The sequence below is a fragment of the Scatophagus argus genome, chromosome 17 (assembly GCF_020382885.2).
Source record: "Scatophagus argus isolate fScaArg1 chromosome 17, fScaArg1.pri, whole genome shotgun sequence".
Taxonomy (NCBI): Eukaryota; Metazoa; Chordata; class Actinopteri; family Scatophagidae; genus Scatophagus; species Scatophagus argus.
Window position 1 is genome coordinate 3,672,887 of NC_058509.1, and position 24,160 is coordinate 3,697,046.

General features: G+C 44.0%; 1 protein-coding gene across 7 annotated transcripts in view; it reads right to left on the minus strand.

Moving 5' to 3' along the window:
* Nucleotides 1–23,867, minus strand: part of macf1a (microtubule actin crosslinking factor 1a) — a 196,732-nt gene extending 172,865 nt beyond the window's left edge. For 6 of the 7 annotated variants that reach the window (XM_046418693.1, XM_046418692.1, XM_046418690.1 and 3 more), the window contains exons 1-2: nucleotides 23,547–23,867; nucleotides 16,553–16,787 (exon numbers count right to left, since the gene is read on the minus strand). In XM_046418693.1, the coding sequence (XP_046274649.1) occupies nucleotides 16,553–16,775 (223 nt within the window). In that variant the 5' untranslated portion in view covers nucleotides 16,776–16,787; nucleotides 23,547–23,867. Of the gene's footprint in view, nucleotides 1–7,224; nucleotides 8,360–16,552; nucleotides 16,788–23,546 lie in introns of those variants that run through there. The other variant, XM_046418686.1, reaches the window with a different exon arrangement.
* Nucleotides 23,868–24,160: the final 293 nt, after the last annotated feature.

The following is a 24,160-nucleotide window of genomic DNA, read 5'->3' on the forward strand; positions in this document are numbered from 1 at the left end:
TCTCTGAACAAGCTGAACATAGTGATTTGATCTCAGTGTGCAGATGCTGCCCGTTAACCAGACGAACTGTAATCACTGCATCGACATGTCAAATTACTGTTTTATGATCACATCTTTGTCTGACAAATAAACATTAATATGGATTAATCAGAACAGCTGTGAGGCATCACTGGCTTTCAGAGAGCAGCTTTGCAGCAAGAGAAAGTTGGCATCTTAATTTTACTTCTACACAAGCCACAGCCACATGTAAGCAGACTTTTGTCATTGTTTTCCATTGTTTTCCAGTAGTGTAGTTTTATCCTTCCATCTGAAAAAGTTCTGCCGCTGCTGGCATTTTCAAATGTATCCACTGAATTGAGTGGAAAAGACGTTTCTTTTCAAATTCAGTCACATAACTGTGACACAGTCTGAGATGTGACAGAGTGTGTGTGACGAGGGTCAAAGCAACAGCAGTGCATTCCTACTCCTGTTTCCTTGTGGAGCCTTATTATCGATTCAAGTCATGGCACAGCCCGAGGATCATGGGAGAGCACACACACACACACATATACACACTGGTATCATGCCTAGCAACATCTACCAGTGTTCTTGACCTATTTTTTCTCTTACATCAAATGAATGTAAACCCTGACACACAAACACATAGCCAGAGATTCTCCCCCACATTTCCAGCGATCACATTAAAGATCCACAATGCACCAACAGAGACGAGACAAACATCCCTAGGCTGCGTCAGTACAAACTCCAGCAGCTCCAAGAACAATCAGGCAACGCTGTAGAGAAGTTTTTAAAGATGTGGGTCGACCACACAGCCTCCACTGTTACAGTCTGTCATGAATACAGGCCCTGTGTGCTGCTGACAGAAGAGAGGGCGGCTGTTACCCTGCGCACCCGCACACACACAAATATGCATCAACACACACATTTATATGTTGAAGCAAATATTTCACACTCGCTGGCTGCAGCCTGCACATCCATTCAACTCAATTTTCTCCCGTGACACACGCACATACACAATGAAGCTCATTGATTACTTCACTAAAAATCAGCTGGGTGCAGGTTATGTAAGAATCCTGAGGGCTAAAGAGGGAGAACTGCTGTGAACAGTAAGGGGGGGACAAAAAGGGGGAGGGGAAATGGGAGGGAAGAGTTAAGAGAGACAGAGAGACAGATTTACTGCGCATGAAAATAAAATGTGGAGAATGTATCAAAGTGCCAGAGGGATGTCAATTTGACACTGCAATATGTTTCTCATTGGCTGAGAGACATACAGCATCTGGGCAACAATATAACCATGTTATTTTCTGCTTATATTTTGTAATTTTACACGCACTCACTGTAAATATGTCTAACACTATTCAGACGAGTAAGCAATCTATCCTTCTGTTTGTAATTGTGCGGGCTACACTTAGGTCTTTCTCTCATACTCGCTTTGAACTTATAAAATTACTGGTGTGAATATTTTCCCCCCCTGCTGCTAAATTCAATATCATAATTTACATATTTTCCACATAATTTAGGTTCCTTAATATTCTTGTGAATATTTTTAAATGTGGTTGAAACTGTTTCATATGGATCTTGATATTTTCCATATGATGTCCATTTATAATGCATTAATAACAAAAATATGTACCAGCAGGGTGGAGAGGCCTCCCAGCAGAGCCCTGAGCTCTGGGAGCATTTGATTTCCCTGAAGACCTCCCCGCCTTGCCTATCCTACTACGAACAGCAGCGCAAGCTTTCAAGCGCAGTCAGCATTTGATTGTCCCTGCCGCAGCTCTAACAACGTTTGGTTTTCCTGCCAACGCAGTCAGGTGCTGCTGGAGAATGTGACCAAACAGGAAGCAACTGGGGAAAGATGGGAAATCAGGAAGGAGAGGAGGGAGAAGGAAAGGAAGAAGGAGAACAAAGAGAAAAAGAGGAGAGGGAGAAAAAATTAGGAGATAATAAAACCAAAAGGGAGAATGTGAGGCAACTGCAGACGAGAGGGAGAGAGAGGGCAACAGAAGAAGAATTGACACTGAGAAGGGAAAGTGGGCCATGACAAACCAGAAAGACAAGGGCAAATGAAAGAGCTACTGGAAGCAGACCAGAGCAAGAATGGGGTTATTAATATTATGAATTTCATTACAAAATGCATTATCCACATTACAAAGAAAGGTTATTCTACTACAGCAAAGTAACAGATAATGTTGCTAAATAATTAGCAAAGTTATAAAGGTCTTAACTTTATAACATACCCAACTGCAACATGTTGTAACATAGCTGTTTTCCAAACAGCAACATAAATCATAAAGCGCTACAGTTTTGAGGTTTGACCAGGGTGTGATCTGACAAACACAGAGAGACTGTGCTGGAAGAGAAGCAGGAGGAGAAGGGAGGGGTGGTGGAGGTTGTTCTTGCGGGTAGAGATCTACCATGAGAGGAGAGCAGGAGCAAGGGAGCTGGAAGGGAAAAACTAGGCCACGTGGAAAAATCCAGCTGTAATGATCCAAATCAAGGACTGGCCGATAGCTTGCATGTCTCCATCTCTTTTCTCTTGATGTCTATCTTTCTCTCTTTCACGCTTTAGTTTCTTCTTTCTCTTGTCTATGATATTCAGCTGTTTTGTATTCTCGTCTACATTCTGTCTTTCTTCTTGCCGTACTTTCCTCTCTTGAGACTACCTCTCTTAATCTCTACATGTTTACCTCCTTTCCCATCTCTTCATCCTCTCCCTCTTATTTCTTCCAGCATGAGTTATCAGTCATCCAACAAGATGAAGAGGCGAACGACAAATTTACAAACATCATGTAATCTTGCCATTTCAAGGTCTAATTTTACCTGTAATGGGGTCATATTATTCCAGCGTGAGATTTCTCAGGTACAGGCCCAAAGACAGGGAACGTGACAGGGAGGCTGAGTTAAAGACATAGTCAAAGCAGCCACAGATATATTTTAACAGGATTCATAAGGTGGCTAGAAAAGCACAGCTGTGCGTCTTTGTCCACCAGGTGTGGAGAATCAGAGAGGCAGTTACTAACACAGAAACACAGATCTGGAGAGACAGGAAGAGCTGACCAGCACTGGCCTGTCACTTCCTGTATCCCATGAAAATGTGGGGTGTCAGCAAATACTCAAGTCCAAACCCTTCCTGATGCTGTGTGCACTTCCTGTGTGTCTTGTTAGCTTACTGACCCGTGTTACTTTCAGCCGTGTTAGGATCATGGGATCATGTTTTATTGCTGTGTATTGTGTTTGTCCAACTTGATCATTTCAATCTAAATGCCATTAAAAACTAACAAGAGGACTCAGAAAAAAATTCTTGCATGAAACTTTCTTTCCCTGGTAATCGTGAAGGGCATTTTTCACAAGTTTTCACAACAGTTAAAAGAGAAGCTCTGTTATTCTTATCCACAGTTTTATCTATAATCAGGAGAGCAGTTATAGAGTATATGTAAACTCATACATGACTCTGTGTGTCTTACAAATAGTGCAGTAAAACATTAATCTTGATAGGCAGGTAAAAAGCCAAAGAGAATGTGTCCTTTGCCTGCTACATACCAGCTTACAGGGTCAACACACACACACACACACACACACACACACACACACAGAGGGCAGCAGGAGGACTGAGCTGCCAGAAGCTGGCACAGCCTACAGACTGATGAGTTAGTGGAGTTAAGTATGCAGAGGGAACATCGTGATGCCATCTTCAGCCAAAGATCTACAACAATGTTAACCCCGCACACAACACATTCTTCCAAGACCACACACACACACACACACACACACACACACACACGAATAAAAATTAGGTTTGGTAAAATTGTAAAGTGAAATTTAACAGATTTCCATTACACAAGACAAAATTTAATATACTCTGACAATTTATATAATTGCTCACCTAAAGTTTTTTTATACACTCATCCACACAGCACATACATACACACATTCTCTAGTGTCTATATTTGTAAAGAGCACAGTTATGGCTGTCTGTTTCCTGAGCATCTTGTTCTTCTAAATGCCCCAATTGTTTTGTTTCCTTCCAAGTTTCCTGACTCATACTTGGCCCTGAAAAGATGTCATGAACATTTGTGTACCTGTAATGTATTAACACTTTTAAGCTTGTGTAAATGTTATTATACTAGTCCGAGGATCACCAAAGAAAATAAAACAGCAGAAGAAAACAAATGTATACTGTGTAACATGCTACAACGTAATTATGGAGCTCCATGAGCAAATATAATGTTCATTTGAATGTTGCTGTCAGTTTGCCCTAAACCATCCGGTTTTCCACTGACTCAGAGTGTGTGTGCGCGTGTGTTTTCTGAGTCAGGTCCCAGTGTTTTTCCATATATGACCCTGTCGTTATTGCTTTAGATATCCTGTCATTGTTACGCTGCAGACACACACAAGCACAAACAGTCTCCCACCCCTGTGAATGATTTAAGCTGGATCAAATGTCTCCCACTCCAGTTTCAGTCAAGTGATGCCACAAGCAGGATAAAAAGTTCACATTTCTCAGTCTATTCTTTCTGACAACTGCTACAAGTGACTCACACACAGCTGACAGTAGTGAAAACTCATACACATATATGGGATAGTTGTTTACGGGGTCAAGTTCACTGCAACCTGCGAAAACTGCTACAATCCAGACTACCAGGGAAGGAAGAAAAAGAGAAAGAGGAAGAACAATGACAGCATGAATGACAGGGTGGACTTGATATCCAAAACAGTAGCCATGCTTTTGACACTATGAGTCTTCTAAGAGCAAAACATGATTAGACAGTGACATACTGCTGCAGCACAAGTCCTATTGTTGTGGACTGAGTCCAGAGGACACAGGACAGGTACTATAGGGTTACAGGCTCATTATAGCACTGATGAAGGAGACAAGCTGCGACTGTGATGTTGACAGAACACAGAGGTCTAAAACCTGAAGCCTCACAAGACCAGAAATCATATCAATCTAAGTACAATCTACTGCAACAGAGAGAGCTTGGGGTTAAACTGTAAATTAGGTCATCATGTCACTGACATGTTCTCCTACTACACCAGTGGGACAAGTTTAATAAATCCACATTATATCAACTCTAAAAAAATACTGAGAAAAATGTAGCTAATCACTAACTAATCTCTGTCTAATACCATTTATTTCTCCATCTGTGAAATAACATAAGTAGAATCAATTAAATGAGATTAAACCACTGTCGTGATTTTGTCAAGCTAAAAAAGAAAAAGCTATTAAGTTAAACAATTAATTAAGTGTATTTTGCACATAGACGTCTGTAAGGTACTGTCATTCTTGTACCACGTGGGCTGGTACTAATGAAACTGCATAGCACACAGCCTAACCCTCACCAAAAACTTAACCAAAGCAGCCTCTTACACACAGATTACACCTGCCAAACAGAAGCACCAGCAGCTATTAACAATGCCAGAGTAGGAGTGCTGACCTATGATCAATCCAGGACTTAAAATAGCTCAAAAGGCCCAAGAGGGCCATGTCCAGTTCCACTTAAAATCGAAGTGTTTAAGTTACCTTCATTTAATCACCTCTCTCATGGGAAACACCACCTCTGATGTCTTATTTATTTATCAAAGTAAAACAATAGTGCTCACAGATAGAACTGAACTGTGATTGCAATTGACAAATGGTCCTTTAATGGAGCGCAATCACTGGCTACAGGCTGAGAAATGGACTGCAAGTCTGCCTGCCTGCTGAAGTAAATCCATTCTGACTTTACAATGCTCTGGAGTGTGTGTGAAAGGACGAGTTGGAGAGATTTAATGGAAATACTTCTGCCTCCTGAGGAACTTTAACACCTTTACCATTTAGATTTATTTTAACATTAAACTGGCTATTAATGCCAGTCACATAAATACTAACCCCTGTGTGCGTGTTAATCATACAGACCTGAGTGGGATTTGTTACTTAGAACAATGAAGTCAATGCCAGAATGTTTTTTCAATCAAAGGAAAGTACTGCAAACTTAATTTAACATGCTTTTCCTGTTAGAAATTCCTTGGTGTGTCTGCCAGCAAACCACATGATTTCACGTTCCTTCAAGAAAAAACTTATCTCAATATTAACTGAACTAAATCAAAAGAGCTGGGATATGTGTTGTCCTTGCAAAGATGTTACAAACTCTCACTGAAAGCATCGCGCAAAAGGTTTCTTCCTTTGCAGCTAGACAGGTCTGCTTTAAAGGTACTCAATGCTGGGCAAATAAAGACCTGCTGATGACATGAACCTCCTCATATCCAATGTTGTTTTTCTCCACCTGCCTCCAACACACACACACTTGCTGGCAACACACACAAGCTCGGTTCCAAACCCCAAGGAGTTTAGTTTCATTATAATAATCAATAATTAAAAAGCACCTCCTTTTCATCAGTGCCAGCATCACAGATGTGACCTGAGTCTAGTTGCTGTCAGCTACCCCCCCATCCTCTCCCTCACACACACTCTCCACCCCCTCTCTACCACAGTCAATTTCAGTATAGGCATTCATTTTTAAAGCATCCCTGTCACTGGGTTTATGAAACATCCAGCCTCAGTACTGGTGGTGAGGCCACTGCAGCAGGGGATCACAATAAGAGACACACACAGAAAGAGAACACATAAAGCACCACTCTGCATGACACGGTATGTTTTCTAATCTTATTGTGTTCAAGACCTTGTCAGAGACACACTCAACCTTTCCACTGACTTGAAGAGCAGCAGTGGAGATATTTACAGGATAAACAGCAAACACAAGGCCATGTGGGGAAAATTCCCTCATACCAGCAGGCTGGGAGGGGGGACGACTCCATAAAACAGCTTCCTCTGGTGTCTCAAAAGTACACAAGTGATTATAAGGGAGTCAGAGCATACAATCTGCCCCTTCCCAGTGCAATAAAAGTAGCAGCCTGCCTTGTTTATCCAAAATATCAATAATGAAACAATCCAGATTATGAAACTGGCAGTCTGGGCTGACTGCAAACGCAGAGATCACCTCAGACATTCAGACACACTCTGTGACCTACGTTTTAAGTATTTCCATCCCATGACAAAAAACACTAACATTCCTACAATATTCCCAGAGGGGCAACAGGACAACAGAACAGAAAGTTAAGTCACCTCATCTTGTGACTATAATGAATGATCTGTTTATTTTGGGCTCGGTTTAGGAACTTCACAGTGATATTTTCATGTATTCTCCAGAATCCTACTAAGGTTCTGTACTTCTCTCCTTTTACCTTTATATCTCTCCAGCACATCTTCATACGCCTGGGCGAATTCTTTCTCCTGGGAATGGTTTGTCGGCAGCAGACCCGGTATAAACCCGGCCATGGCGGCTGTGCAAACCGGCAGGTGAGTAGAGAGGGGTCGGCCTGCAGACTACCGCAGTGATCCGGTCTGCTGCTGTGCTTCAAGCCCCCAGCTCCGGATCCTTCTCCTTGACGGCTTCCAATCCTTGCCTGTAACTAATGATGCATTGGCGCACACTAAAAGCCCGGTAGCTCACTTCCAAGCAGGGTTAGATAATCCTTATGGATACTTCAGAGAATAAAAAACGACCAGCAAAAGCCTGAAGTGAGCGCGTATCTATGAAAATGTATTAAACATGCGAGTGTCTACTTGGATGAAGGTTATATAAACGCTATCTATCCATTATCGTCGCCTGTGTGTGTGTGTGTGTGTGTGCGGGAACACACAGTCGCATCGCTCGGTGTGTTGTCTGCGTCCAGTCCCTCCTTGAATATCGACTTCCACCCGGCGACTGGTGCTTTTTGTGCCTCCTGCGTGTGTGTGAGAGAGAGAGAGGAAGGGAGGGAGTATATCCTGTACACCCCGAAAGAGTGTCTGTAGAGGGGGGCAGTGTGTCTGTTTCCGACCCCAAGTCGGAGGAGCTTCAGGCGAAACCGTATCCGCAGTCGGGCTTCCTATCCCAGGCTGTGTCGGCGTCCTGTGGTTCTGAAGCGAGCTGCCCGAGCTCCCGACATGCTTCCCGGCCGTAATGGCCGCTTCTGTCCGAGGTTTTATGATCTCTTCTCCTGTGTTACCGTGTGTGTGTCTATATTTCTCCCTTCGCTGCTCAGGTTTCTCGACTCTTCGCGCAGTGGCTGTCTTCCATCCCTCTCTACCGGCCACGCCAGGAAGCTCCGCCACAGGAATTTCAAAAGCCGGTGGGGAAGAGCTATCGTTAGCTACCTTACATGGCTGCCGGTGTAAAATGGAGCTGGGGCGCCCCCAGTTGGTGGACACGACTCCAGACCAAACAATTTTTAAAAAAACTAGCAACTTTTAGTTGTATTGGCTTCTTCTTATCTGGCTTTTTAAATTACTGTATAAATAAAAAAAGCTTCTTTTCACACTACCTTAGTTACAGATATTTGTAAGAGAACAAAAATGGCGAATACAAAATGGCGGATATAACGGCTACATTTGAATTGTTGGCGACATGACTGTGTTACTGAAATATTGGTTTGTTACGTTAGTATATGCAGATGATAAATTATAAGAAAAGACTGAATAAATCAGGAGAGAAACTTGAGGAATTTACAGTAGAGGCTTCCATAAACATGCCAAATAATGGTTTTGTTTTCCCTTTATCGAAATTTGTACTCTGAGTGACAATTTATTCTTTTATTATAATATGATAAAGTGGCCTAATGATAGGCATATACATTACAATAAGTGCACAGTAATTTTGCATTGGGGAACAGTCAAACTAATACATTTCATTATATTTCAAGAGAAGTCTTTACACATGGAATTTTCTCACTATAGGTTTTGGCTTGGATGAGCCAAATTAATAGAGCACATTGCTATCTAAAAACTAACTGAATTTGTATTACAGACAACTGTGGCAGAATAATTAAATCCAAGTGAAAGCCTATGAAACATGTTCTGATAAATATACCCTCTCCATTCTAACACAGCCAAAATAATAAACTTTTTTGCCAAAAGTCAAGTGAGCATCTGTTTTTGACCGGTGATCAGTCTGAAGTGAGGTGAATCTCCCTGCAAGTCGATCTGGTCCTTCTGGGTTGAACAGGCATCAGTGGATGACCTCAGCATGATGATGTTAAAGCCCATTAAGCAGTTTCGTTGAAGTGGTGTAAAGATTATGTGATTTAATCCCACCGAAACACATGAAGATGATGACACACAATGTTGAAACTGTGCAGCTCCTTGCAGAAATATCGTATCTGCAAGAATAGAGCCTATAGTGTACGGAGAGCACAGAATGTCAGGTATATACTTTGTTTGACGAGGGCTGAAACAAATGTGGATTAAAATCAATGTTGGATCGAAATACACTCCTCAAGGCTTTGATGACCGCTTTCAAGCCACCACATTGACTTTCAGATCCTGTCTGTGTGGGCTGGGGTTTGACTCCTGTTTCCAACACTTCCTGCTCTCTGCTCTGTTTATCTACACCTTAACTTGGTGTGTACAGTAGGATTATGGGAAATGTGGTTCAAATTTATAACCATGAGAGTGCTAAAGCCATGTCTTGTTGTTCTTCCGGTCATTTAACAAGTGGTCTCTCGTGTTTACAATAATTGATAACATGTCTATGGCTCAATTCGCTCCATCCTGTCTTCCTGTCCAGGACTCATGTGTCACATCGGACATCTTGAAGATCCAAACGTGGCGCACACACATTCCCACACACATACATACACAACCAATTACAATACAAGTGGAGGGATCCAAAATTTTCATTATGAAAGCAAAACAGGCCAGCAGACGTGATCTTACAAACAAGAGGGAGGTTGTTATGACTCTGGTCTCAAGGTCCGGGTAACATAACATTTCCAGGATACTCCAGAACAGTCCTTTTTTAATGTTTATAACAAGTACCTTCAGTATTTACTGGTATATCATGACAAACAAAGCAGGTGGTATCACAGCACAAAGCACAAGGGTCCCTCAGGTAAAAGGACACAACCTGCCAATGTGTGAAAGCTGCTATATCTCCCCCTAGTGGGGGACAACGCAAAGTGCGATAAACTGACTGCAACTTGGTCTGAGTGTGAAAACATCTTCTCTTTTTGTTTCTATTCTTCCATGTTTTAAATCACCTCATGATGTGTATAAATGGTAAATAAAACAATAATAAAAGTGATGAAGTGTGTGTGTTTGTGTATTACTGCAAAGAGGACAGACACAATACTGAGAAATCCTTTCTTCTTGTTTCTGTTTGCCTCCGTCACTCCTCCTGTTGTCTTCCTACAGAGTGTGTCCTCCTGTTTGTGTATAAACACGCCTGATTGTGTGTGTGTTGTGGGTGTGTGTGCTGTCACACAGAGTCCAGCTGCACAGTGAATGTGGTCTGGGAGCCAAAAGGACATGCAGTACTCAACACATCAGCATGACCGGTGCCTCAGTAGCAGAGCTCAGAACAATAAAACATCTGACCTTCAGTGTTCAACATCTGAATCCATTTCTGACCCTTTATGCCAGCGTCCTGGATGTTGAAGACCTTCAGTGTCTACAAAACAGCTCCAATGAAAGATCTCACTCATATCAAACAAACGATGTCATTGGATTATCCGCGCCTGCATTTTTGCTAAATTACAGTCTGATCAAGCAGCTAAGTGCCCTAAATAACCACAAACAAGCAGGGAATTATTGGAAAAATGTGCGTGACTTGGATTAGTGTCTTATGTGGCCGTACAAATTTCAGAAAAGATCCAGCGTAAAGTCTGACCTTTGCCTTGAACTTTCAGAAACTCAAGTTTAAAATGTCATTGTAAACATTTCAAACCACCTGAGAACCGTTTGTGTGTAAAATCTGTGGTTTCTCAGAAATTCAGCACAAACAAAGTCAGTGTTCTTTCAGCGGATAACATCAAACTGCAGTTATGAGGGCTCATTAAAGCTCTAAGAATACATTATGTTCACTTGATCTACTTAGGCTTGTTTTTAATTTAAAAAACAGTAAATGTGATTTAGATCATATCCACTTATCTCTTACAAAGACGTCTCATAGAAGAACCCATGTGACTTCAAAGCACACATGATTTATTTATTTATTTTTTTAAATGGACTGTTATTCACACGTGAACAAGTTTTTAGCTAAAAGCAACATGTTCTGATCTCAATCTTTCTCTTTCAACATCAGCAGCAGCTTTCCCTCGCGGCTTCGCTCTGTGATTCTTTCTGTTTCGCTCCCTCAACTCGTTTCTCTTCTCCACTCTGTCTCACCCTCAGGTTTTCAGTGCTCCTCTGGTTTTATCTTAATGCCTCTTTCTGTTAAGCGTTCTCCTTCTCTTCCCGTTTCATGGCCTCCCTCACCCTCCTCTTTCATTAAAAGTCATCATTCCCCCCCTCCCTTTGAACCTTGCCCTTCATTACTTTTCATTCTTCACTCCTCCGTCTGTTTCTCTACTCTTTCACAAACTCCCTCCTCTTTTCTTCCAGTCCCAAATTAAAATTCTGACACTCTCTCTCTCTCTCTTTCACTGTTTGTTTTGCCCTCCTTTTATATCCAGTGTCAGTCGCTCTCACCCCCGTCGCCAGTGCTTCTCTTCGCCTTTTATAACCATAGAAACAGAGGAGAACACGTTGCCACGGCAACAGGGGAGCAGCTTTGGGCCGAGGCGTCCCTTCAGCTGCCTGCAGAGAAAGAAATGCGGAAGGAAGAGCAGCAGGCGGGACGGTGGACGCCTAAGTTACATGCAGGCACACACATCTGGGGTCCTGATGTTCACGTGCACACATTATCACTGCTGCAGTCTCGCACGCAAGTACGGTGCATCACACACACTTTGTTGTGTGTCTTGTTTGGATGCGGAAAAGATTAATGAAATACCCTTTTAGTCTTTTTAGTCTCAACTTCTGCATAGATCTTCATATTCTTCAGTTTCGTCGCTCTTTTTGTGCTTAAACAACAAAGAAAATGCATACTGTAAGTGTGTATAATTTTAGAGTGCATTCAAAGCATTTTCCAATCCGTGAAAACTTCCAACCAATTCATACAAATGTAGAACAACTCAACAAATAAATACAACCCTTCTCAATTAGTTGTTGACCTGTTTTTGTTTGTAAAATTCTTACATTTGTTCAGATTGGTGTGTATTTGTTTGACTGTGCACACACCATAAATTCCAATTCAGTCATGACACACACATTAGTCCCCAGCACTGACACTCTCAGCTCTAAGCTGTATTTCAGGGGGTAAATCCTCAAACTCTCCTTCACTTGAGCAGAAAACCCAGCAGCTGTTGGGTGGTTTTTCATTGACATTCACACTCAGCAGGCAGGCAGAGCAGCCCAGAGAGGCTGAATAACAGAGTCCAGTCAGGACAGCAGCGTCTCTCATCTCTCCACAAAGCTCGTCGTGTTCGCCCTCTCTCCTGCCACCACTTCTGCCTCAACTTTCTTCTGCCTTGTAGAAAAGCAACTTTCCCCTCCCTGTTTTCTGGGTTGTCAATCTCTGCACTGCTTGCAATCTTTCCAATCAACAAATAATCAAGAATCTCAGTCTCTGGCAGTAAACCATTGCGGTCTACTGGTACAAGCAGCCTAATGTATTCGTTTTCCACATTCCAGCCTCTGCTTGAATGGAAAATTAGGTCAATGTAAACACATAGTCCATACTAAGTTAAATGTAATATCATCACAATAGCCTCAACGCCTGAGTGAGCACTGGACACGCCGGGGAAAAACACTGGATGTTACCAGAAAAACAAACTGAGGCTGAATCACCTGCGAGCTCACAGAACAAATACAGAGAAGCTCCTGCTCGATGAAGAGGATCCATCAGTTAGTCAGGTGTCAAACACAGATTACTCAAATCCATTTCAACATCTATGACATTTATGAACTTCTAAACATCAGCAGCACATCACTCTTTTAAGAGAACAAGCCCACGTTCTCCAAGTGCCCAATGGGATTTCCACTCTCATATCTGTCTGCTGGAGCCAGCAGTTCGTTAGCTTAGCTTAGCATAAAGACTGGAAATGAAGGGAAACAGCTAGCCTGGCTTTGTCCAAAAGCTCAGTCGCTTTTGCATTTTAGTTTGTTAATTACTGAGCTTTAGGGGGTTGTTAGTATTACTATTAGTAGTATACTACTACTATTAGTAGTATTAATAGTATACTATTACCTGAATCTGATGTGTAGGTTGTGTTTAGTTAAAGGGTTCTAACTCAAGTACGAATCAACTTTATAAAAAAATGTTTAGAATGTGCTTACATGGTGCATATTCCTAAATAAATCAGTTTCTTTTGTTAACTTGAGGATTGCAGGAGACATTAAAAAATTCACAGGCATCGGTGTTGGTCCTGTAAAATACAGGTTTTCAGGAATATATGGGGGGGTTGAGGGGTTGAGAGGAGATTTCAGAATATTGTCAGTGTTAGCAAGGCGTCGTCTGTCTTTAACCCCCCTGTGGGCTTGCACTGGCACTACCTGCTGCTGTCAGAACCATATGATCTCCATACAAACAAGTCTGACTCTGACTCAGCCCCGAGCTGCTGCCAGGAAACCTTCCCGCCAAACAGTCCTTTAATAACTGTGGATAATAATTCTGAAATGATTCCTCGCTCTCTGAGCTCACACACAAACTGCGGCACAGCTGTGAATTTCCACTACACGCTCGTGTGACAAGAAAGAGGAGTGAGGGGGGAAAAAATCAGCCATTTTCCTGACAGCTTGTTCTTTAAAAACAAAACATCTGAGATCATTTCCTTCGCTCACATCTGCAAGCAGCATGACAGATGGGAAAAGCAGGCCTCGAAATTTGGAAAGATGTAAACAATTAGACACAAAAGTAGACATAGAGAATCACATTCTTTGCAGGTTGTAAATGAAAGATAAAACTGCACATGTGGAACTTGTGCTGTTTGCAGTGAAGAAGATGACCTCAGGACAGAAAAGTGTCGGCTGCAGCATCACAACCGATTCCACCTTCCCACTCAGGTCTGCTTGTCATTAGCTTCTCACATGTAAAGAGTAAAGAGCCTCGTTGATGTCAGCGTGGAGTCGTTTTCACTCCACTGGAGGATCGTGTTTCTCATATTGCTTATGGAAGCGATTCGTTAGAAAGAGATTCATTTAAGGCGGGTCGATCACATGCTGCCTTTTATCGCCTCCTTTTTATCTGTGATCGTGCATGTGACAAACACACATACACAATCACAGGAATACACACTTTCACATTCATATGCACTCAAATCCAAATTCCAAACATTCCCTCTCATCGCCTCCTGAACACACATTTCCACACACACATTGTCTTCTTTCTTCTATCAACATGTACGTCTAATTGAGCTAATTTCAGGCGTGAAACAACTTGCCTGCTTATGGAGGCTCACACAAAAACGACCAGAGACACACTCACACACACACTTGAACCACGTCTTCACGCTGGAATTCAGCTTCTCAAATAGAGTATTTTAAATGGAATCAAACATAAAGGCCAGAAGCTGCAGCTCTGTGGACATCTTCCCTCCAAACATTTACAGGCAGATTTAGCAAAGAAGAGACGCAGCTGACGTCTTAAACGGGCCGTAAACGTAGCTGATTGTCAAAGCAGATATCTGAGAAGAACCACACAGGCTTCCATCGTGAATGGATTCAGAAGCTTACAGACTACAAAACCTTAACTCTGCAGGTCTGTTCAAACTGGAATTATTTGCATTACGCCTTCTCTGCACAGGGAAACAGCATTAACATGTAAACATAATACACACTCACAGACATCTTTCTCTCACTGTGATCTCTACACCAACCCCTTCACCCTGTCCTGATCTACATGCTGCCTCCACGTCTATAAAGTAGGCCTTTTGTCTCTTGTCCTCCCCTCCCTATACTCCTTTCTCCCATCCCTTAATTGGCATTTACAGAGTTAGTGATATTGCAGTTTATTTTTCGCATAAAAAAGAATAGAAAAGGATGTCAGCACAGGACTAAAACTGTTTCATCCATGACCGCTTCAGGGAATACCAATACTTTGCATCTAGTTTGGTCTGTAACAGAGGAGGGAAACACGGATCACGTCTCCTGTGATGGTATATCTAATATTACATCAAACATCTATGATTCTTGTGGTATATTACGTCTTTTCATTGAGAAACTGCAGATGGGAAAGTGTTAGATACTACATCACTCCAACATGGCAATCTTTTTAGTACAACCTGAGATATAAAAGCAATAGAAATCACAGTATAAGCAAGAAACAATAAAACATCTAATGGCTGACTAATTTATATTTAGTGCAGGTGCACGTGTCCACAGAGGACGGCTTCAGAGTTTGCTCTCCTCATTTATTACTGACCTCTTACACTGTGCCAACCTGAGGAGTGCTGCTGCTTTATTCTGCTGCAGACCAGGACATCCATCCGCTGACACACACTTAAGTGATGAAAGCCTCAAACAGTAAATAATCAGCGCAATTAAGAGATGATGTGAGTGGGGAAAAGAAGCCACAGACGATAAGAGGTGCAGCACTAAGCCCACTTCATTTGCCTCAGTTCTCAAACTGGATGTCTTCCGCCTCTCCACTTACAGAGAGCCATTAGCCTGCTACCAGAGCCTGCTTACACGAGCGGGGGAACCCTGGCTTCTCCAGAGAACTGAGTAACCTACATTTCTCCTCCTCCTTCTTCTTCGTACAGCGGAGACGAGAGACAGACGGAGGGAAGACAGTCGTCGACGGAGGAGTGAGGGAGGTGATGGCTAATCTGACCTTCACTTTTGACTCTCTTGACAACTAAACCACAAATGTTACAAGAATAAACATCTGCTGAAGTTAAAAAGAAGAAAAGAAACTCATCAAATTGCGTTGTACACAAACCACCACTTAAAAAATCTTAATGACAGTAATGAACACATTGGAGTTTTACAAGATAACACCACGTTATTATCTGAAGTATGAAACATCAGCTATCATGAGCAGATTTTCCTCCCATCACATTTATTTTTCAGGAGAAGGGGACCTTTTCCAACTATGCAGGCCTTTAATCAAAGCCAGAGGGAAGCCCTGCAATCAACTTGAGCGGCCAAGAAAATGTCAGAATGCATATGAGAAGGACGTGGACACATCCTGTGGCTCAGTACCAGATAAAAGCTTTTTAACCACAGCATCTAATGACAAAGAAACTGAGAGTATGGCTGCACAGCCTCCACATCCATTATCACCTCTCTGCTAGCTCACCACAAGGGCAAACATGCACCAGATCTCCCATGAACTGAACAGAAAGTCATCTGCCAATCACAGAAAGTGAAGCAGTGGATTCAGATTCTTTCTTCGAGCTTTTCCCCGATTCTACAGCCAAGTGAAGGTCCATTAATGTCTAGTCCATTAGACGTTACTTCTTTGGCTCCTTTCAGTTTCTCCCTTCAGACTTCAGACTTTGAGCATGAATATAAATTCACTGATCTCACACTCACTCAGCAACTGCTTCACATTCAGACTTTTCCATCGTCCATTCCCACAACAACCTTCAACCTTTTGCCTCTCAGCAGCCCCACTGAGCACGTGCAGGATCGACGCCTTGCTCACAGGCACAAATGCTGAAAGTATCTTGAAACAGAGGGACTGTAAAACCTGCCAGTCTGAGTCCTTACCTGCAACACGAACCACCGCCCTCTCCGCCGGGTCCAGCACAGAGTCCTGGCTTTTCCTCTTCCTCCTTTCATGTTTGGACAGGTTCCATGGCAACGTGTCTCCAGGAGGTCCCACAAGTCCCGATGGACACGGGGACAACGACCCCCCTGAACGCTCGCTACGGAAGGACGGCTCGCTGGCACAGGAGCGCTCGCTTAGAGTATCATCATCTGACGACTCCATCTCGTCTCAGGGCTGCAGGGAGGAGAGGGATGAGGAAGAAGAAGCAGAGGAGAGGAAGTAAGGACAGAAGGAGGAGAGAGAGACAGAGAGAAGTAAGGCAGTGGGGGAGGGGGAAGAAAGAAGGTCAGATGAAGGGAGGAGGAATGAAGGAGGAAGAAGAATTATAGGGAAAAAGAGAAGAAGGCGCTTTAGACAAAGTGGAGACGCTGTATAATTCATTGCTGTGTGATCACGCAAGGATCGTGAATGATGCAAAGGCTCAACGCAACGGCAGTAATGCAGCGATCAGCGAGAGGAAAACGAGGAGAGAAACAACTGGGTTAAGTTAGTCATCGTGTCTAGACGACTGTTACAGACTTTATGAGGCTGCAGACGTGTAACGACTTCTGAGGAAAAGATGAAAGCGGAGGAGAGCACATGAGAGCAGAGATGACGCTGCAGATCACTGAGGCCTGACTGTGTGGAGCAACTTTAACTCCCAAACAAAACCTCAGTCTGCATGAACATGATGAACAGATTTTAATATGACTGATATTCTTGATATTTCAACAGTGGAGGGACGTTCAGGAGTGACGTCCTTCTGTGTTCATGTACGAGCATGTCGTCGGATTCAGAACACAAACGTCACACAGATACAAGGCCTGCGAGTAAACGTTAGTTCAGCATTTCATCCCTTCATCACATCATGACCCGCTGCCAGCTGATTTACTGATGAAAGGATGGAAGAAAGACGGCTCTGTGGCAGGACGGAGGGATGGAAGAGAGGGAATCTCTGAACAGCGACTATTCAACACACTCGGCTGAAATGAGGAGCAAAGTCTTAAGAGGGAGAGAGATGAGACTACAAAGCTTCTCTGGTGTTGCTATTTTTACAGAAGAGTCAATACGTGGGGAAGACAGAGGAGAGCTTTTTTCTCTTTCTTCATCTCACTTTCACTCTCTGTCCGTTCTCTCTTTTTCTTTCTTCTCTTCCATCGCTTCCCCCTCTCTGTCCTTCATCCGTCTTCACACCCTGACTGCTTATTGGCATTAAGGATCAATTCAAAACTATTCATTAGACTGCAGAATAATGAGTGACAGTAAATACTCGCAGTAAGCAAACGCGTAAGAGAGAAGCTTGCATGTGTGTGTGTGTGTGTGTGTGTGTGTGTGTGGACTCTGGGGATCTGATCCTCTGATCTGTCCATCACAGCATCATGAAATCAATACCCGTCCTGAGTGAATGAATTGGCTGTTACTGGCTCCACAGGGCGTCTCGTTCAGTTCAGCAGGTCAGTGATTGTCTGAGTTTGAATGCAGCTGCAGGACTTTGAGCACATCTGTTTCTCAGCGTGATGTCCAGTCAAGATGAAATAATATAATCTCTTAAAGAGTAGATCCAGAATGTTCCCAGGAGACCACACCAGCAGTGATTTTGAAACGAGCAAATGTGAAAATCTCATCTGCATTAATATCTGAGTGTGAATGACACCAGTGATCATTCTGCTCTATTCAAGTATCTCAGTGAGCCGAGCATGTGCAAAACCAGGACCCTGACACTAAAGCAGCTAAATGGAATTCAGCCTTCTCCTTCAGTCCATTGTTGATCCTTTATCTATCACCACGTATCCTTTGCAGCCAATCCCAGCGGACGTCGGGCGAGAGGCGTGGTGTACGCCCGGAACAGCTCGCCAGTTCACCACAGCGCTGACACACAGGGACGCACAGTCATTAACTCTCACATTTACAGCTCCTAATTTAGAGTCACCAATTAAGCTAACCCACACGTCTCCAGAGAACCCAGAGGGAACCCACGCAGACACCGGGAGAACACGCAAACTCCGTGTTCGCTGGGTTTGAACATGACACAGAACCTTCTCACTGTGGGGCGACTGTGCAAAGCTGTGACACGTCAGAACGTTTCCTGTGAACAACACCTCAGAGACAAAACACCATCGTCTGGTTTTATCTGGAACACGAAGGCTGAAGGTGCTGACGAAGGTTGTAAGACAGAGTGACACTGCAGCTTTATAAAAATAAGAAGTTTGACTCGGGTACACAAGCCCAAATCATTTAACATCTTTTGCTTCCTCAAAATTTATATTAAATCTTTCAGAATAAAAGTTCCCAAATCGATCCGGTTTACTGTAAAAACAGTCACTCTGGCTTCTGAGGAACTTCAACAAACAAGCGGCTTAACTCCCTAAACTGCGATCACTTTACAGACTGACTGACTTGTGCTGCCTGCCAAAGACTAAACAGTGGACAGACCTGAGCTGTGGTCACAGGGTGGGAATGTTTCTGTGTGCGATGTGTGAGTCCAACACAACGGCTGGGATCTCCATCTGGGCTACTGCTGCCAGAAATCCTCCTCCTGCTCCTCCCGCTGCTGGCCCCCGGCGCGACCGCTGGCAAAGCCCCCACTTCCTGGGTCCCTGTCTCCACAGCAACAGAGTGAGGAAGAGGTTAAAGCCTTCCCAGAATCCCATGCGGTTCTCCGGTGTTTGGTGGAGTATCTCACAGGCCTCGTGTCGTGTGTGTGTGTGTGTGCGTGTGAGTGAGTGTAAAGTCAGTTTCCCTGCTGCTCACTGACAGTGAGTCAGTGCCACTGCAGCTAGCGGATTTAAAAATAGAGCCAGAATGGAAGCTCGAAAGCCACACTGTGTCATTACGGCTCTGCGAGGGGGGAACAGAAGAAAAGAGAAAGTACGAGCAGAAACACTGGAGCAGCAGTGAGATCACTTCCTGTCTGATCAGATCAGCACTGAGGCATTTTTACTCCCAGTCACACCAGCAAACATGGACACACGCTCACACGATGACTCTGATCACAGCTTTGTGTCAGGACCGCAAGTCAGGATTATTTCTATTAGCGATTCTTCTACTGATTGTTTTTTTATTGATTTCTTATCAATAAAATCACAGAACATATAGTGAAAATAACTCCCTAATCCCCTGGTTTCAATTCTGTTTGTTTCATTTAAACCGATTATTTTTATGATCTGCTAACGTAATGATTACTTTCTGCAGACTGATGAGGATCAACAGTTTTGGATCATACAACAAAGACGACAAGCAAATGTTCACATATGCTAAGCTGGAAGAAGCTGATGTTATTTACTTTTGCTTGTGAACTACTGACTATCAAAACTGATGATTGAAACTGACGTTGATATTCTGTCAATCGACTAATCAGTTAATTGGCTCATCATGTCGGATTGATTGATTGCATTTTTTCTTTTAGCTGGATATTTGACAGACAAAAGTTGGCCCACCATAACGCTCAGTCCGGACTTCCAGAAGTTTCAAGTGAAAAAAAAACAACTGGATGAGCACTGCGGGCTAAGTGCAGCTCCTAAGTGATGCCTAAGTGGCACAGGAAGTCAGTCAGTTATGGAGTCTTGGGATCATAACAGCATTCTGCATCTTACCAAAACAATACAACACAAAAGGTGCACTTTTGGCTCATGTTCCACCTTTAAGTTAGAGATTCTGGAAAAACTGTGAAAAAAGTCCCACAAGCTTCCCACAGCTCAAAGAGACGTCACCAAAGTCCAAAACTCAAAAAAATTCCATTTCAATTATATAAACTGAAGAAAAGCAGCAAATCCTCAACATTTGAGGAGGTGGAACAAACGAACGTGTGGTGATTTTTGCTTGATCAATGACTTCACTGATTAATCGATAACCAAAAGTGTTCTTCATTCGTTTTCTGTTTCAGTTGATCTATTAATACACTAATGTTTCACATACTGATATTTACATTCAGGCTAATATACTAACTGACTGACTCTCTGATCCTGTCGCCTCGGGTGACGCCGAGCAGCAGCCAAATCAGGCGATGCTGGATGCCCAACTGGCCTGATTTATAACTCACAACCAGGATTTACATGGACACAGTCTGCTCCCACAGCTTAGCCTGAGTGGGGAATGTGTGTGTGTGCTGGGAACACAAGAGGAGGAGGAAGAGCAGCGGTGACGTGAAACAGAGATGAGGAGGTAGCGGTGAGAGTCTGAGCGAGGGAGGGCAGAGTCAGGGAAGGACACAGAGAGAGAAAGCCAGACAGAGTTCGCCAAGTAACGGCTGTAACCGCCAGCGCCCGTCACACCAGCACACTGACAGCCGGTGGTGAACGTCTCACTGACATTTATGGTCAACAGACAGACAGGACGCTCAGTTCTGCCTGACAAACTCAATAACACAGAGCCACCTGAGCAGAAAACACACCTGATCCACATGTGATTTACAGAGTGCATCCAGAGCTGTGCAACATTCTGCTTGCAGCTCCTCCAAGTCCTTTAAATTGATTGTAGGGCCTTCGGAAAGACATCTGGTGTGACATCTGGTCACAGGTCAAACATCTTCATTTAACATATTTACTTGTTGCATCGGCTCTTCAAAGTGTAGGTGGTGAGCAGAGTATGAGGATGAATGAGCCGTGAATCCCCTTAAAACGCAGCCCCCAGTCAGGATGAGTAACACACACTTGACAGACTGCATAAATGAACGGCTAGACTCAGCTCCCCCACGCACACACACTGCAAAACACATGCACAGACACACACAGAACAGCACGCATATATTAACACACACACACACACAGGAAACTGGACTGTTTGCCAACAATACTGTAGCTCACCACGACTCAGCATGACTGGACACAGAGAGTTAATTAGATTGATAGAGAAAGAAGGGGAAAACGAGAGGCAGAGTGAGAGCGAGAGAACGAAACAGAAAGAAAAAGTGAGAGCAAGAGGTTAACAAGCGACGAAGGATAAGACAGAGAGGTGACAAGAAATCCCAGCATTATGTTGTCACGGCCTCTGCTGTCTTACACAAAGCGATGAATACAGAAATCTCTGTGTTTCTCAGTCTCGGTTTTTTCATTCTTTCACTCATGATAAGATGCTGTGTGCATACCAAACAGCTGCAGGGACAGCAAACCAGCACAGACACTGCTGGCTCCGGAGACAGACGGACAGACAGACAGACAGACAGACAGACAGACAGACAGAGGACGGAGGTGCCAGAGGCGTTTTACAAAAACACAGTGTGGTATTGTCAAGGAAGAGCCATAATGTACAAAGTGTTAGCAGATTGTCTGGCTATTTTCATCCATTTAGGGCCTTTAAAAAGCCTCCATATGAAAAAGTGAAAATTATACTTTGGATGAACAAATTATAATTTACGTCTGCACTAAGTCCACAAAAAGCTTAATTTCAGTGGTTGTGAGCTGGGAACCACAGGATGAGTTGAGAGAAGATAAATCAATGAGTTTAGGACATTCATCAACTAAAATGCCAAACATTTGATTGACTGATTTGGCTCCAATGTCTCAGGTTTTTTTATCAATGCAAATGGACGCCTTTGGCCTTCTGGAAATGGCTTACACGACACAAGGAATTTCAAGATGTCTCCTTGAGCTCTTGGAAGTTGCAATTTTTCATCGTTAACAGAAATTTTATAGACTAAACGACTAACACATGAATCAGAGATAATGGCAGGAACCTGAGTCACTTCATCATACAGGAAAGAGTGAAAAAGAGAGAATAAAAGAGATTTGTCTAATTAGCTCAGCCATGGCACACGGCACCAACAGTGCTCTTCTTCAGGGACACATTGGTGCTTTCCATCACTGTAACATACAGTGAGTCTAAGGCCAGTGAAGAGTGAAAAATGCTCGGAAGAGACCGACCAAGTAAAATCAGCTGAATAAAATAGAGATGAATTATGAAAATGTTGTTTCTGGCTCGTGTGTGTCTGAAGAGAACGGCGACCAACATAAGGCTGAAGCGAGCTGTGCATTTGTACCATCTGCTACAAAGCGGCAGGAGGGGAGCCCTGAATCCTGACTTTCCCTCCTTCTCTGCCTGACCTGCACCTTGCATAATATCACTGAGCTTTTCCAGACAGACAGACAGACGGCCTGCAGTGGATGGAGTCCTCTGGGATTCACACAGCAGGTGGAGGTGATGATGGAGGTTTCTCTGGATGTAATCAGCTGTACGGACTGCTCAGATCAATAACGGCAGCCTATCATGGGTGTGTGTGTTTGTGCACACAAAACAAAATCATGGCTGCAGTTGGTGTTTTATGTCACCAGTTTTGCACACATGCCTTTCTCTCCCCCTCTCCCCCTCTCTCTCTCCCTGTCTCTCTCTCTCCGTCTGTCTGCCTTTCCCTTTGAATGTGAAGGGAGAATGTGTTTGCATGAATGGACATCAGACATGGAGCCCAAACGCGCTGTGCGAGGGCCAGGGCCGGCTGGAAGCACGGGGCTCTTTGTCCAGCACACACCGCGCCTGCTTGCATGGACGGATGGGTGGATGGGTGGATGGATGGGTGGATGGGTGGATAACGCCAACTAATTCCATCTATCCATTTGTGACTGGCGCTGTTGGCGAAATGCTGCCCCTGTGCTGCTGCTGCTGCTGCTGCTGAGTCTCTCGTTAGTGGAAAGAACCTCCTCGGCAGGCTCCTCACGACCCACAAACCCTCTCTGACTGAGCGGTTGTTTGCAGCGAGCAGAGCGCTGAGGAAAAGGCTCGATGTGATCAACACGTTTCTCATTATTTACACACGCGTTAGATTAGACTACAACCCTCCCTGAACAGGTTACGTCCCTGGATTGTGAGTCTTGTGAGTTTCTGAAGACCACAGTATTCTGTCTGATACTTTTAAAGGACAACTGCGATCCTCCCCCCACTCGGCGGGTCTTGGTAAAACACGGTGGTGATGGTGTGAACACCCCCGGGCTCGCACACAGTTGCGTGAGTTCCGCAGCCGCTTACCTTCACCGGGCAGCAGCGGTCCTGGAATCCGAGCACAGAGCGAGGGAGGCCGGGGATGCTGCGGCCGCCGCTCCCTCTGCTGGAAGGAAGGAAGGAAGGAGGGAAGGAAGGATGGATGAAAGGCTGAGCTGCTCCACCGATCGGGTTTCTGTCACCACGCGTCCTCCACAACCGAACCGAGACGCAGCCGGTGGGGGATGAGGCTGAGGAGAACAGCAGGCAGCGTAATCCTGAACGGTAATGGCTGTCCTCTTCCTCCTCGGTTCCCCTCCGTCTCTCTCTTCTTCTCTCCTCTCAACAACCCCCCACGAGCCCTCCTCTCTCTCTCTCTCTCTCTCTCTCTCTCTCTCTCTCTCTCTCTCTCTCTCTTTCTTTCTTCGATTGGCTGTTTCCACGGCTCCGACACTTAACCCATGTCTACTGAGTGCGTTAAGTGTCGCGGAAATTGAAATTTCGGTTGTGCTCCGTGCGTCATCCGTGGCTCAACAGCACCGCCAAACCCAGACCGAGATCCACACACACTCTCTCCCTCTCTCTCCCTCTCTCCCTCTCTCTCTCTCACACACACACACACACACACATATAACAGATTTTGGAGTGCGGGGAGAGAAAAC